The sequence below is a fragment of the Ananas comosus genome, linkage group 20 (genome assembly GCF_001540865.1).
Source record: "Ananas comosus cultivar F153 linkage group 20, ASM154086v1, whole genome shotgun sequence".
NCBI classification, from domain to species: Eukaryota; Viridiplantae; Streptophyta; class Magnoliopsida; order Poales; family Bromeliaceae; genus Ananas; species Ananas comosus.
In genome coordinates, this window is record NC_033640.1 from 8591605 (window position 1) to 8606774 (window position 15170).

The following is a 15170-nucleotide window of genomic DNA, read 5'->3' on the forward strand; positions in this document are numbered from 1 at the left end:
AAAATTTTTCTGATATATAATTGAAAGTTATAAGATTAATTTATGCTACAAAAGGATCTTGGTATTTATTATTTAGTAAAATAGTATATTTCACCTGCAATGTGAGATTTTTTTTATTTCGAAAAATTGATTTGAAGGTCGAATATAGTATCAATTTTAGATATTTGATCATAATCTTATCTACTAAATACTACATGCTTACTGAGTAAAAATCGAAATGATACACTGTATATGATGTTCATGGATCCGAATAGGATTGAAATAAGCTCAGCCCCGTATCCATTTAGTTATTTTGGGCCCGGGTCGGTCTTGGATTGGGCCGTTTCCAACCCGATCCGATTCCACCCGGTAAAGTTGCGCTACGTAACTGTGAAACCCTAATTCCAGCACACGTGCTAATCACGTGATCTCCGCTTCGAGTATAAACCTCTGTAGCCGCTTTACCCTCGACCCTTGTCTCGCTCGTTCCCTCTCTCTCTCTCTCTCTCCAAATCTAGCGAACGAAACCCTAGAAGCCGAAGAAGAGGAAGGTGCGATCTCGATCTCGAAACCCTAACCTTTTCGATTCCGCTTATTCGATTTGAAATGATTGGGATAAATTGGAATCATTTGCGCTCGATTTGATTTGTTTCGCTTTCGATTAGCTAGGGTTTTGTTTGCATCCGTAGAGTTCTCAAAATATGACCTGAAAATAGTACTCGTTATGCGATATGATGCAAATTAGGGTTTCCTCTTAGAGAACGGTGTTATTTTTACGCTTAGATTGGTGCTTTTTCTTGATCCAGTTGTGTCTATGAGTCTGTATATATACGTATATCTCTAATTTATGCTCTATTTCGGATTTTTAGATCTTTGTTGCTGCTAGTAGAATCAAGGCGACAAGAACCATGGCTTCTCGTTTCTGGTTGCAGGTGCGTTCGACTTCAAACCCTAATCCTAGTGTTATGTTAATTGAGAAAAATGTTGCTCATGGACCTGGTCTACCCTGCCATCTTTGGGCTGGGCCAGTTCGAACGAGGCATGATGCCCTGTAGGGGATCGATTCGCTTATCTGCTCTAATTCTGCAAAAAATATAATATTTCTTACAATTTTTTAGGGCGATAGCGATTCTGAGGAGGAGGAGGAGACCAGTGAGTATGAGAACGGCAGTGACGAGGAGCGTGCACCGGCTGGAGAGGCGACACGGGAGACTGCCCTTAACCGCTACCTCGACCATGGCGCGAACCTCAGCGATGACTCTGATGAGGGTCCTCGTGTGGTCAAGTCGGCCCGCGACAAGCGCTTTGACGAGATGGCGGCCACCGTGGACCAGATGCGCAATGCCATGAAGATCAATGACTGGGTCAGCCTCCAGGAGAGCTTTGAGAAGCTCAACAAGCAGCTTGAGAAGGTTGTTAGGGTTACGGAATCGGAAAAGGTTCCTAATCTTTATATTAAGGCTCTTGTGATGCTCGAGGACTTCTTGGCCCAGGCTTTGGCCAATAAGGATGCTAAGAAGAAGATGAGCAGCAGCAATGCAAAAGCACTTAACTCGATGAAGCAGAAGCTGAAGAAGAACAATAAGCAGTATGAGGAACTGATTATAAAGTACAGGGAGAAGCCAGAGAGTGAGGATGAGGGAGAGGAAGCTGAGGAGGAGGAAGAGGAGGATGAGTCGGAATCGGAGGTCGAAGAAGATCCATCAAAGATTGCAATGTCTGATGGGGAGGATGAAGATAAAGGTGAGGAGGATAGCGATGAAGAAACTGGCGGGGGGTGGGAGAAGAAAATGAGCAAGAAGGATAGGCTCATGGACAAGCAGTTTATGAAGGACCCAAGTGAGATTACTTGGGATATTGTTGATAAGAAGCTTAAGGAGATTGTGGCGGCAAGGGGTAGGAAGGGGACAGGGAGGGTGGAGCAGGTTGAGCAGCTTACGTTCTTGACCCGGGTGGCAAAAACACCTGCCCAGAAGCTTGAGATCCTCTTCAGTGTGATCTCAGCTCAGTTTGATGTGAATCCTAGCTTGCTCGGGCACATGCCAGTCAACGTGTGGAAGAAGTGTGTTGGCAACATGCTCCTTGTGCTCGATATTCTTGAGCAGTACCCTAATATCGTGGTTGATGACTCGGTTGAGCCTGATGAGAACGAGACCCAGAAGGGCGCAGACTATAAGGGAACTATCCGAGTGTGGGGAAATCTTGTTGCCTTTCTTGAGCGTCTTGATGCTGAATTCTTCAAGAGCTTGCAATGCACTGATCCACATACCAGGGAATATGTTGAGAGGCTGAGGGATGAGCCCTTGTTTATGGTCATAGCGCAAAATGTTCAGGACTACCTCGAAAGAGTCGGGGATTTCAGGGCAGCTTCCAAAGTTGCCTTGCGCCGTGTTGAGCTAATTTATTATAAGCCTCAAGAAGTTTACGATGCGATGAGGAAGTTGGCAGAGCAGGGTACAGATGGGAATGAAGGTGGTGGGGAGGATGGAGATGAAGAGACTGAGCGTCAAGCAGCTGAGGAAAATAGGGGCCCCCCACCATTTGTTGTGGTTCCTGAGCTTGTGCCTAGGAGGCCTACATTTCCAGAGAGTAGCAGGGCCTTGATGGATGCCTTGGTGTCACAAATTTATAGGTATGGGGATGAGAGGACCAAGGCCAGGGCGATGCTTTGTGATATTTACCACCATGCCATCTCTGACGAATTTCCTATTGCTCGTGATTTGCTTTTGATGAGTCACCTGCAGGATGGGATTCAACTCATGGACATATCCTCACAGATACTATTCAATAGAGCAATGGCACAACTTGGCTTGTGCGCTTTTAGGGCCGGTTTGATTGTAGAAGCTCATGGCTGCCTGTCTGACTTGTACACGACAGGAAAAGTGAAGGAATTACTCGCCCAAGGTTTAACCCAAAATCGTTACCATGATAAGACACCTGAGCAGGTAAGAAATATTTCTTTCGTTTCTGCAATTTGAGAATTGCATGCTATTTTATATCCTGCCTTAATATATAAAGTGTGTGTTGCTTATCTCTGAAGCATGTCTGCTTATCTTACTCTAATTGCCACTTGAGTTTTAGCAGCCCTTGGAGTGTAGTTTTAAATTACATTACAAGTAATATTAGTGGGTAACTTTTTCAATGTTGTGTTAGTAGTCTTCAATTTCGTTATATTGTTTTCTTGCTGTAATTCTTTTCTGCGATCTTGCAATAATTATGCATACCATTTTCTCCCATCAGTCAGGGCAATGAAATGATTTGTTGTCTACATGACCTACTAGGAAAAACCAGTACACTAAGGAGATGATAATAGGAAATATGATCTGAATTGTAATGCATTAATTTATGTCTGCTTTAAGATTCCTTGGAATGATATATTATGGCTTGTAGTATCCTCGTTGATGATGGTCGCTAGCATTGGTGAATAAGTTGCATCCTTCTTAAAATCAAACACTTATCAAAAGAATTTTGGCTGTTAGTCTAAGAATGTTTGAAGGGCTTGAAACTGATAATGGCATTTTCATCTTGCTATTCCTTACCCTTCCCAAGGATATACATGGGAATCTGGAAAAACTGAACACACCTTTTCCCTGATAATTTGCTACATTGAGAACTAAATATTCATCTACGCGTCCTAGTAGAGAGAGGATACAGGGAATAGAAATGTATCATTCCACTTCTCCCATGTTTCTAAACCAGGCAAATTGTTTTAATATTGAATGGCCGAGCGTGATTTGGTCCCATATTGTCTTGGTGTTCTTGATTGATAAAAAATTATTGGCATGTTCCCATTATCAATATGTGGGTTCATCAATATGTGGGTCCTTATCTGAAAGCTCAACTAGTGGCTCATTTTTCGTTTCTTGGAATAAATGTCGCTTATTTATATGGATGTCTTTAGTGTTATCAGTTGGAAATTTAATGGAAGATTGGGAAAGCTAATCAGATCCTTACACTCTAGGATATAGAAGGTAACTAACCATAAGGCTGGTTCACTCCCACCGAGCTAATGGGGAATGTTGTAGTCATGGATACTGCCTTCTAATCTTATGAAAATATGACTCACTTATAGGTGGGTGTGCCTGTATGAGCCTTGAGAGTTATCAAAGGAGCTCAAGGCATCTGGCTAATTGCTTGCTGCTGCATTCATTTGTTTTATGACATTCTCATTCATTCCGTATTGCATTACTCTAGAATTTGCCATATGGCATAATATATACTAGTTCTCTGGGCCGACTTCTTATATTGGACCAACATTTCCCCCTTCTCTCATCTTATCTAAGAAGTTCTAATTAGTCTACTGTCTTCTTAAATGTCTCATATGATAAAATTTGTTGGTTATATAGCAGCAATTAAGCCATTAGTTTCTTTGATTTAGACATGTGAATCCAGTCACTCGACTCGGCATAAATCAACACATTGGACTGGACAATGCCTTACATTTGGCATTTAAAAATGAAGGAAGCATGTTTTCTTTTCTTCTTTTTTCATTCTTTGTTGTTTTCTAATATGACTTTATGTTGAAAACCAATGACCTTTTGCGAAAGAGGTATCCTAGAACATCGAAGGAATGTTATGAATTTGTTATCTTTTCTGCAGTTGTTCACTTTTTCAGTTTTATCTGACTACTGCAAGTTTTGGCCTTTTCTTTTTGCTGTTGAAGTCGAAAATTAAAATGTAAATAAAACTGGTGTAACTAAACACGCAGCCATGTCTGAAACCAAAGTCAGTACTGATGCTTTGAATGTTGATATTTTCGAATTGCTATTTGTTGTAGTATGTCACTTGGTGAAGCAATATTAAGTCCAATTTTTATTCTTTTGCTTCTCATTCCAGCATGTTTCTGTTAGGTCATTTTGTATATAACTGTTTACTGCACTTCTGTTTAATAACTGTTTATGAAGAAAGGAGGTTAGGGATATGTAGGAGTTGGTGCTTCGCTCGTAATCTAGAGTAGTCATTACAGGAATAATTGTCATTGAGGGCCATAGGCTTTGCCACCTCTTATTTAAACCATGTGGCAATTTGTTTGCTCAGAGTAAACCCTTATTTACTTATATATTCAATTTAATGTTCTGATGGTGAAATTCTATTTAGATCTTATATGTATTATCTACTCCATATGCATTGATTCTGGTGGCACTCTTTAGTAATTTTTTACTTCATAGTTTAGAGCTTTCCCTCTGGAATCTGTGAATGTTTTGCTAGTGATTCGCTGGAGTATGTGAATGCTTTACTAATGATTTTAACGTTTGTCCCTGATTGCAGTTTAACCTTATAAGTTTAATATGTGATAGATCCAAGCAAAGTACGGAAAGTGAAAATGGAATACCACTTTCTTCATGTGAAACTTTGAAGGGGTCATTGAAATTTGTTAGAAGTTGGTGACCTCTATGCGATACTTTTTAATTACAGCTGCAGATTATATGCTGATTTTTCTGTTGTCGGCAGGAAAAAGCTGAGAGGAGAAGGCAGATGCCCTACCACATGCACATAAACCTTGAGCTCCTTGAGGCCACCCACCTGATATGCGCGATGCTGATCGAGGTCCCAGTTATGGCCTCCAACGCGTACGACAAGCGCAAGCCCATGAGCAAGACATTCCGCCGTCTCCTTGAAATAAGTGAGCGGCAGACCTTTGTGGGCCCACCCGAGAACGTCCGCGATCACGTCATGGCCGCCACCCGCGCCCTTCGCAAGGGCGACTACCAGAAAGCCTTCGACGTAATCAATTCCCTGGACATCTGGAAGCTTCTCAGAAACAAGGAGAGCATCCTCGAAATGCTCAAGCTTAAGATCAAGGAAGAAGCCCTTCGAACCTATCTCTTTTCTTACTCTTCGAGCTACGACTCCTTGAGCTTAGACCAGCTCGCGGCCATGTTCGATTTATCCGAGGTCCAGGCCCACAGCCTGGCCAGCAAGATGATGATCTCGGAGGAGCTACATGCGAGCTGGCACCAGCCAACAAAGTGCATCGTTTTCCACAATGTGGAGCATACTAGGCTACAAGGGCTTTTATTCCAGATGGCCGATAAGCTCAACATACTTGTGGAGAGCAATGAGAGGGCCTACGAGGCGAGGACCGGCGGAACCCTAGATGGGTTGCCGGGGAGGCGGAGAGGGGACAATCAAGAGTCGGGGGGGATGGGGAGATGGCAGGACGGCGCCTCGGGTTCACAAGGCAGGCAGTACGGAGGGTACGGGAGCGTGCGGTACCAGGATGCCTACGGGAGCTCCGGGAGGGCTCCCTACAGTTCGGCGGCGTCGTCCGTGAGGGGTTCGCAGGGTGAGAGCTCGGCGCGCATGGTGAATCTCAACAAGGCTGGTAGGGTTTAGGGAGCGGAAAAGAATTCAAGAAGTAACAAAAGTTATTCCAAAGTTCCGGTTTTTTTTTTAGTATTATTATTGAAATTGAGAGCAGCTCTTCTACAGTTTTGAGATATTTTGCTTGATTTTGTTAGCTCTTGGAATATATGTTTTGCCGAGTACTTCGCAGAACTTTATTGTGTTTTTATTATTGTATGGACTATTATTATATTATGGGATTGTGGGAGGACCTTGTGTTGTTTACTTTACCCTCATATTTTTAAACATATCTACATAATTTAAGATTTTTACAGGAACAATTTATGAAATTTTTATTTTACAGAAATATTTCTGTAATTTATTATATTTGTAGGAACGTATATGCAAATAATCCTTTTATTTAAATTGCATCTGTGAGATTAGTTATGTTCATGAATTTTTTAGACGAAGCTTCAGCACGAATCTAAAAGGAGGGTCTTGGGAGAAACAATAATATATTTATTTAATCATGTGTAGGGATGGTGCATTTTATTCAACCAAAAAAACTAGGGAATGCAGATTTTTTTCGTCGTCAATTTTCCCTGCAAGAGAGTTTCTAGAGTGGCGTCGCCGCAAAGAAAAAATAAAGTACAAAGGACATAAAACATGATTTTTTAAATTATTTTGTGGAAAAATTTGTATGCAATGAGGGAGCAGAATTTGTATACAAAAGAAAAAGCTTTTGATACAATAAGAAGGTAGAAACGTGCAAAATTTATCTATGCTATGGACTATCTTAATTTGATTATCTAATTTTTTAAAATTTTAATTTTATTATTTAATTTTATAATTTATTTAATTTGATTCCGTCAACAACACCTTAGCTTCAAAATTTGAATGCGTAGTTTATTTTTGAAGATTAAATTAATATAATTCATGCAATTCTCACAACTATAGATTTTTTTTAGTAATTAGTTTAAATTTTAAAATTTAAGTAATCGTTCACTTGTTCAAATCAAATAAATTAAATAATTAAATGATAAAATACTATATAATTTACATAAGTACTGTATATTTTTATAAAATAAAAATCAGCAATATTTCTTATGATATATTTTTNAGGACATAAAACATGATTTTTTAAATTATTTTGTGGAAAAATTTGTATGCAATGAGGGAGCAGAATTTGTATACAAAAGAAAAAGCTTTTGATACAATAAGAAGGTAGAAACGTGCAAAATTTATCTATGCTATGGACTATCTTAATTTGATTATCTAATTTTTTAAAATTTTAATTTTATTATTTAATTTTATAATTTATTTAATTTGATTCCGTCAACAACACCTTAGCTTCAAAATTTGAATGCGTAGTTTATTTTTGAAGATTAAATTAATATAATTCATGCAATTCTCACAACTATAGATTTTTTTTAGTAATTAGTTTAAATTTTAAAATTTAGTTCACTTGTTCAAATCAAATAAATTAAATAATTAAATAATTAAATAATATATAGTTTACATAAGTACTGTATATTTTTATAAAATAAAAATCAGCAATATTTCTTATGATATCTTTTTTCCGCTTGCGTACAAAGAGGGTTTGACTTTTTCACACGCTGAGGGTTTGACTTTCTCACACCACAACTATCCTCTTACCCCACCCCACTAAATAACCAAGAAAGAGGAGAAGAGACTAATCCACTAATGTGGTTTTTTATTTTATTCGTTATTATAATTATAGTAGTTATATTTAACAAAGTCAATTGGTCAATTCCACGAGGAAGCATCTTCCTAAACGTCTCCTAAACCATTCCAATTAATGTTGGGTAAACTGTAAGTATAGGTCCTATATTGTGCCAATATCGTGACTTGTATTAGTACACTTTTTATTTAAATACATTTGTTTCTAAATCTTTATATATATAAATATACTACAACCGCTAGCGTAAACAGAAAATTTTTTTTTTGAATATTCTTATATAAAGTAACAATTTTGTTCTCTTTTCGCAAATTAACGAATTTAGATCTCATTTGGAATTGTAGAGAGATTGCGTTACGTACGGTGAGAAAATGCAATAGAAAAATAAATATGTACTTTCAGATGTAATGTCGCATTCTGCGTTTCGTAATCAGTCAATTTTGCAGTCGCCCCGACTCCATTTTACCTATTAGCGTTGGATGGGCCTTAATATCAAACAGACTCTTAGTTCTGTTTACTTCTAATGTGGGTTAAAAATTAACAATTTTCTTTACCGATGAGAGACAAAAGTACAGTAATATATATATGTATAAACTTAAAAACTAAAGTATTTAAGTGAAAAGTATAGGAACCAAGTTGCAATATCAGGACAGTTTTAGGGACTTTACATACATTTATACTCTATACTATATGTAAGCTTCCCCTGTTGGAGAGTTACTAGCTAGCTACACTTCCTTTTGTAAATCAACATGACTCAAGCAAGAGCACAACTAAGCATTCTAGGCATTCTAAAGGAAGCCCTCCTAACCATACTTAGAAATGCAAAGATTCTATCATCCTTTATTCTTGTTATTCTTCTCCCCCTCAAACTTTTGTGTAGGATTCCTAATCTCAATCCACCTATAGTTTTACATGTGGCCTCAATTGCACCCTACCTACTCTCGCGTCTCGCTTTATCCGATTCGCCGGTCACCATAAACATCTTTCCTACCGCGACGATCGTCTCGCACATCACGACGTCGATCGCCGTCTACCTCTCAACCATGTGCTACAATGGAAGCCACCTTGGGCTCAATGAGTTGTTCTCCAAGTTTAAGAGGACATGGAGGGGCCTTTTGGCAACAATAGTTGTTTGTGAGCTCTTCACCTGGGTGTACGTCATCCTCTTCTCGGGTTTTTGTCTTATCTTTGTGATGTTAAATATAACCAACTTGTGGATTTTGTTGATTGTTTTGGTTTTATTGTTTCTTTTTCTTCTAGGTTTTGTCATGTCTGTGTATGTTTCAATGGTAGGAAAGTTGTGTCTTGTGGTGTCAATAGTAGAGGAGAAGTGCTATGGTTGGGGTGCAATGAGAAGGGCTACTGGGCTTCTTGTAACAAGAAAGTTACAAGGCATTGTCCTCATGGCCCTCATGATGGGCGTCGGTGAGATAATCGCGACGGCGTTTGCTCGCTTGAAGGGCGATGGTGATCGACAGCAGCAGGTGTCGGCATCGATCGTGGTCGGGGATGTTCTGAAAATCGTCGTCGACGAGGTGTTTACTATGCTTTGTAGCCTTGTGTTAACAGTGTTCTACTACGAGTGCAAGAGGAGCAAAGGAGGGGGGAAAAGTGGAGAAGGGTTCCAAGAGTTGTTGCCCTTCACTTCCCATGTTGATGATGCTATTGCATGATTTGGTTTTCGCAATTTGATAATAATGGTGTTGGTGTGTTGAATAAGCTAGAATGTATATTACACTACGAAAATTTCGCAATGAAAAAAATGTCAGAATCCATTTCAGACGATAATATCTTGAAAAGCTAATTTGATTCTGTAAATGTACTGTAAAAGAAGAGGTATCAGAAGAAAACCACTTATTCACAACATTTGATTTCTTTTTTTTCCCCTCCCCTTTTTCCTGAATAAATCTATAGGCTTATATAAACATAAGTTTCTTAAATGTATGTTCACACATGATTTGAATATAAGACTTATGGCTCACGAATATGCATACCAATGTAATAAATGGGAAGCATACTAATGTGAGAAAAAAATATCCCATTGGTTAACTTTTCTCTCTCTGTATGTATATTATAAAACCTCCAGCGAGTCAATTTGACAAAGGAGGTACTAATTTGAAATACGAGTCCAAATAAATGGCTGGACTAGTTGATTGACGAGGACATGAATAAAGTTGAACGAATTGGAATCAAATTTTTATAACATTTTATGAGAAATTAAGTTGTCACAGAGGGTTTCATTTTACCATTTTAAATGCTTCTTATCTTCTACTTCTGCCTGCAGCAACAGAAAAAGTGATGGTGTGATTCTCCTGTTAGCGAGAATCAGAAATAAAAATTTGAAGTTCAAAAACAAGAGCATTAATTTGGTGCTTCTACTTTCTGCTGCAGCCCAACATTTGTTAAGAAAACTTTCATATAGCACACCTCCTAAAAGCACAAGTAGCAGTTCATCCAAGTGCACCATACAAAATATGCCCTAGCAAATGAAAATATGCAGATGTAGTATCAAGAAAAGTGTATTCTACGCAGATGCAAATCCCATACGCCACCGAAAAAGATCGAAACCAATATCTGGGCAACCTTCTGATCCATCTTAATAGTTGAAATGCTATATCGCACAATGTATCACCAAAACTCCAAGAAATAGGAACCAAAATAATAAGAATACTAATTTAAGGCAATAGTATGCTACAATGCATCGAACTAAACTGCTTGATAAAGTAGAAGAGAGTTTTTGAACATAGCGCAGGACAAATCCGACATTCTAATGGAAGGCCTAAATTATAAGAAATAACTGTAGGATGTCTTGTATTATAAAGCTGCTTCTTTAACCGGAGAAGATGAAATATGAAAGAGTAACATCGACCCACAAACCAAATAGTCATCTCAAACACAAAAAAGAACATCTCATAACAAGATAAATAGCGCCAGTAGGAAAACCAAACTCCTCAAAATACTATGTTTAACTGTCCAAAGAAGACTTGCTTCGATCTCGACTTCAGTTAGGCCGCGGAGTAGCCCACTCGACTCGAAGGATAAGATTATCATAACCGTACCCATTGAGCTTATTAATCGCCCTCTCGGCGTCCTCCTTGTGAACGAAATTGACAAAGCCAAACCCCCTACTGACCCCCGTCTTCTGGTCGACCGCAACATAGACACGGCTGACTGGACCAAACGTACGGAAGAGTTCAAGCAGGTCGGGTTCGCGGGTATCCTCCGAAAGGTTGGTGACTCGGACGGAGTTCTCGTCGTTCCGGCGCCTCATCTCGGTTCCAGTTCTATCTCCTCCGCCACCTCGCATGCCAGGTGGCACGTAGGTACTTTTGCCGGTTCCTGGGGCTGAAGGTCCCAACTCCGGTGGAGGCAGGTTGTCGGTTTGCGGGGCGAGATCCTTGTAGGGGCACTTTGAAGTCCAGTGGTCGCCCTTTCTGCCGCAGGTTCTGCATACCATGAGAACGGCACCAGCTTTCCCAGCTGCAGCTAGGGCATCACCTGTCATGCTTGTTTCTTCTTGTTTGCTGCCTGCAGTCAGTTTTAGGAGAATTAAGGCCATTTAACTACTGGATCATATACAGAAATAAGCAAAATAAATGAAGCAAAAGGAATAGCCAAGAAAATACTAAGATAAGTGATGAACTTAAAGATAATAGCTGAGAAAACCCTAAGATAAGAAATGAAGTATTTAGGGTCCAAACGCAAACTCTACAGGAGTGAATACATCGATGGCTGGCAGGTGGTTTGCAACAAATACACCTTGGGTTTTTCTAGGCAATAAAAAAACAGAAACTAAATAACCACTCTTTGGGCACCTGTTAATTTAGACAAGACACCATTCCACACCTAGACAAGTTCCATCACAAGCTAACGAACAATAAGAAAAACAGACATGCATCCACGGCAGCATGCAATCTGTCAGCCGAGGTAATCTTGAGTCATACTAGTTTCATACCTTAACAGTTTTTTTCATACCTGCTTTACTCATTAACACGTATTCCATACATCAGAGGCATCTTTTTCATATATTACAATAATAATTTTGTGACAATTTGTTAAAGATAATTCCCATAATTTACTTTCCTAAAGTATGTAACCAATGCAAAGATGCCACTTAACAAAAGATGTTGAGGATAATAACATGCCAGAGTTACAGGAAATGAGGTGCTGATTAAAAGAGTTTATGGTATAAGTTATTATATATTCATAATGTAATCAACATTCATTCATTAGCAATTCAACATACAGAAAAAGTATGATAAACTAAACACTCATGCATAAGAGTCTAAACTTTAGCTCAAAGGACAAGAACACTAATCATGCATCAATTTCATGCCTTTGAATTATGTGATTTAAAAGGAATACTTTTAAATTTGAAGTTCTGCACGAAATTGACATGAATACATATATGTGCACAATATTATACCATGGATATTTCTAAGTGTTCCGCCTACTTTTCGGCAACTATTGCCATTTGAACAAAAAGCTACTACAAAATTATTACATTTCTAGATATTTAGATTCATGATACTACTGTCTACATATTTGCCATGTGATGCTAAAATACTCAAAAGTTTAGATTCTCAAGGCAAATGATACTAATTTTGACAGTATATTTACATAATAGGGCAAGACATGTATATTGTGGTAAAAAAAAATCAAAGAGTCATATTAACAGGAAGTATCATTAAAAGTTTGGTTCGAACTTTCGAATTACAAGTGCAATTCCATTTCCACAATTGACCTTACACCAACAGGAACCTAATGATGGTTCTCCCTTACAACTGCCTACACCTTCCTGACATTCACCTAATGCATTCATAACCATTATTATGATTACCTTTCTTCCACTCCCAAAAACCCCTTAATTCCTCCAATTTTCCCTGCTTCCTCAGAAATAATTGCCATCCAACCTTGCAAGTTGCAACAATGCACTTCACTTCCATAGAAACACAATCTCCAACATCTATTCTCTTTTGGGATATCGGGAATTTGGGATTCCATGCATAGATGGAAAGATGGAAAGATGGAGCAACAACCACACCAATGCGTGGTTTATGCAAGTGGGGAAAGAACATACGCTCAAAGGTAAACAAAATAATCATCACAATATGAGTGCCTAGCCTATATGTTTATACCAATGAAATTCTCCTCTAATTCATCTACCTCATTTCACACAGTTGATCTTGTCCATCCTTTGCCACAATAAGAAAAGCCTTCAAGATAGAAAGCTCCAGAGCACAATACAAGGCGGAGGTGCATGTAAGAAAGCACAATAATTGACAATGTTAGTCAACCATATAATGTCAGAAGGAATACATGACTGATAGGCAATGAAGATGTGGAAGAGTAGAGGAAGGACAAGTGAGACAGAGCCAGCCATGGCCTGTCAGCTGTCCTAATGTTTGCGAAAGGAACATACAAGGAGACAGGGATTATCAAGAAATGCATCAAATTTGAGTTTTCGCATAGGCTAGGGGCCTCCCCCGCCCCCCCCCCCCCCCCCCCCCCTCTCTCTCTCTCTCTCTCTCTCTCTCTCTCCAATTGATTGTTGCCGGTTTACTTAACTATTTATATTCTATCTCAAATTTCAACTTATATTCTTCTCAATTTCATATTACTCGTAAGATTTTCTGCAAATATTAGTGTCCTTCATTCTCCCTCCATCACAGCAGTGCAACTACTGGAACAAATGTATTCTTTTGCCTTAAGTTCCTACAACATCAGGTCTTTCTCAGATTCGTGCTCAATTCCCCTTTAGCTTCCACTACATCATTTTCCTCGATGCCACAATAATGATATTCTTCTACCATTGTGATCGCATATTTACATCCATAAATACAATAATACATAAAAAACACTCTTGACAAGGAACGCTCCTAAATACTATTTGCAAGCACATAACTCACAAATAAACCTACAGATCATCATCTCTATGCCTGCTGACAACAGAACATATACTCATAATAAGATCTACAGGCCTAGAACGTACCGAACACAAAAAATACCTCCCATTTTCAGCATCTGCATATCATCTATAGTATAATTGACGCCAAAGCAGAACCAAAAACATGATCTTTTTGCAAAAGAAAGCAATTTCTCAACCTTAAACATATTCTTACTCCAATAAGACAACGACAACATATCGAATCGATACAAAACACTAGCGAGAGAGAAAAAAAAAACTTACCTTTTATGCAAAAAGAAACTAAATTCTCAACCCTAAACACATTCTTACTCCAATAAGACAACAACAGCAGATCGAATCGAAACAAAACTCTAGCGAGAGAGAGAGAGAGAGGAAAAGGGGGGGAAAGGATTCGACCTGGGGCGCGGGGGCGCTCGAGGACGATCTCCTCGGTGGAGACCATGGTGAGGCGAGCTCCGACGTCCTCGCGCACGGCGTCGCCGAACTTGGGCCAGGCGCGGCGCTCGAGCGCGCGCTTGCTGAGGCGGGCGCGGGCGAGCTTGCGCACCCGCGTGGTGGTGGTGACCTTGACCTTGTTCCCCTCGTCGTCGAAGCGGTACTCGACCGTGCGCTTCACCCCGTTCTCGTCGGGGCCCTCGACCACGCGCGGCGGGAGGAGGAAGTCGAAGTCGTCGCCCCCGTCGTCCTCGTCGAGCTCTCCCCACCGCAGCTTCGTCGGACCAGGGAGCGTCGCCGCCGCCATTGTTGGGGTGGGGTAGGTCGGTTGCTTCGATCGCTTCTCTCTCTACGCCCGGGGAAGAAGACGAAGAAACCCTAGGGTTGGGAAATTAGGGTTTGCGTTTAACCGCCTCTCTCGAGAATGAGCGGATCGGGTATTCGGGTTCGAGTTCGACTCACGCACAATATATATATGCGTTTATCACTTTATCTCGTAGGGTAAATTGCACATCTGTCCCTAACCTTTGTGAAAATTTTTATATGTTCATCAGCTTTTAAATTTCAATTTAGTCCAAAAATAGATAACTCGCACAACTAAAATTCTTTCAAACTTGTAAGTTTGGTATTGGAGATCCTAAGCTTTCCAATTTGTTTCACTTAAATTCTTAGCTTAAACCTCAAAACATTCTAGTTTATTTCACTTTAATCTTTATCTTAAAAGAAAAATAAGTAAATTTCACCTTTAAACTTCTGGCTAAGTTTTATTTTGACGCTCAAACTTTAAGTTTAATATTTGAGATGCCAATTTTTTTTTTTTTTTTTAGTTTAATCCTTGCATTA

At 39.4% G+C, this 15170-nt stretch overlaps 3 protein-coding genes across 3 annotated transcripts; 2 read left to right on the forward strand and 1 right to left on the reverse strand.

Annotated features, from left to right (window-relative positions):
• On the forward strand, positions 423-6549 carry LOC109725558 (eukaryotic translation initiation factor 3 subunit C). Its single transcript, XM_020254798.1, has 4 exons — positions 423-530; positions 849-911; positions 1098-2924; positions 5431-6549. The coding sequence occupies exons 2-4, from the start codon at positions 888-890 to the stop codon at positions 6313-6315; spliced, it is 2736 nt and encodes a 911-aa protein (XP_020110387.1). The 5' UTR covers positions 423-530; positions 849-887; the 3' UTR covers positions 6316-6549.
• On the forward strand, positions 8708-9786 carry LOC109725932. Its single transcript, XM_020255338.1, has 2 exons — positions 8708-9116; positions 9224-9786. Exons 1-2 carry the CDS (start codon positions 8713-8715, stop codon positions 9390-9392), a joined length of 573 nt encoding a protein of 190 aa, XP_020110927.1. The 5' UTR covers positions 8708-8712; the 3' UTR covers positions 9393-9786.
• On the reverse strand, positions 10653-14785 carry LOC109725779 (eukaryotic translation initiation factor 3 subunit G). The gene is made up of 2 exons (XM_020255128.1): positions 14289-14785; positions 10653-11491 (listed from the first exon to the last, which is right to left on the reverse strand). The coding sequence occupies exons 1-2, from the start codon at positions 14632-14634 to the stop codon at positions 10965-10967; spliced, it is 873 nt and encodes a 290-aa protein (XP_020110717.1). The 5' UTR covers positions 14635-14785; the 3' UTR covers positions 10653-10964.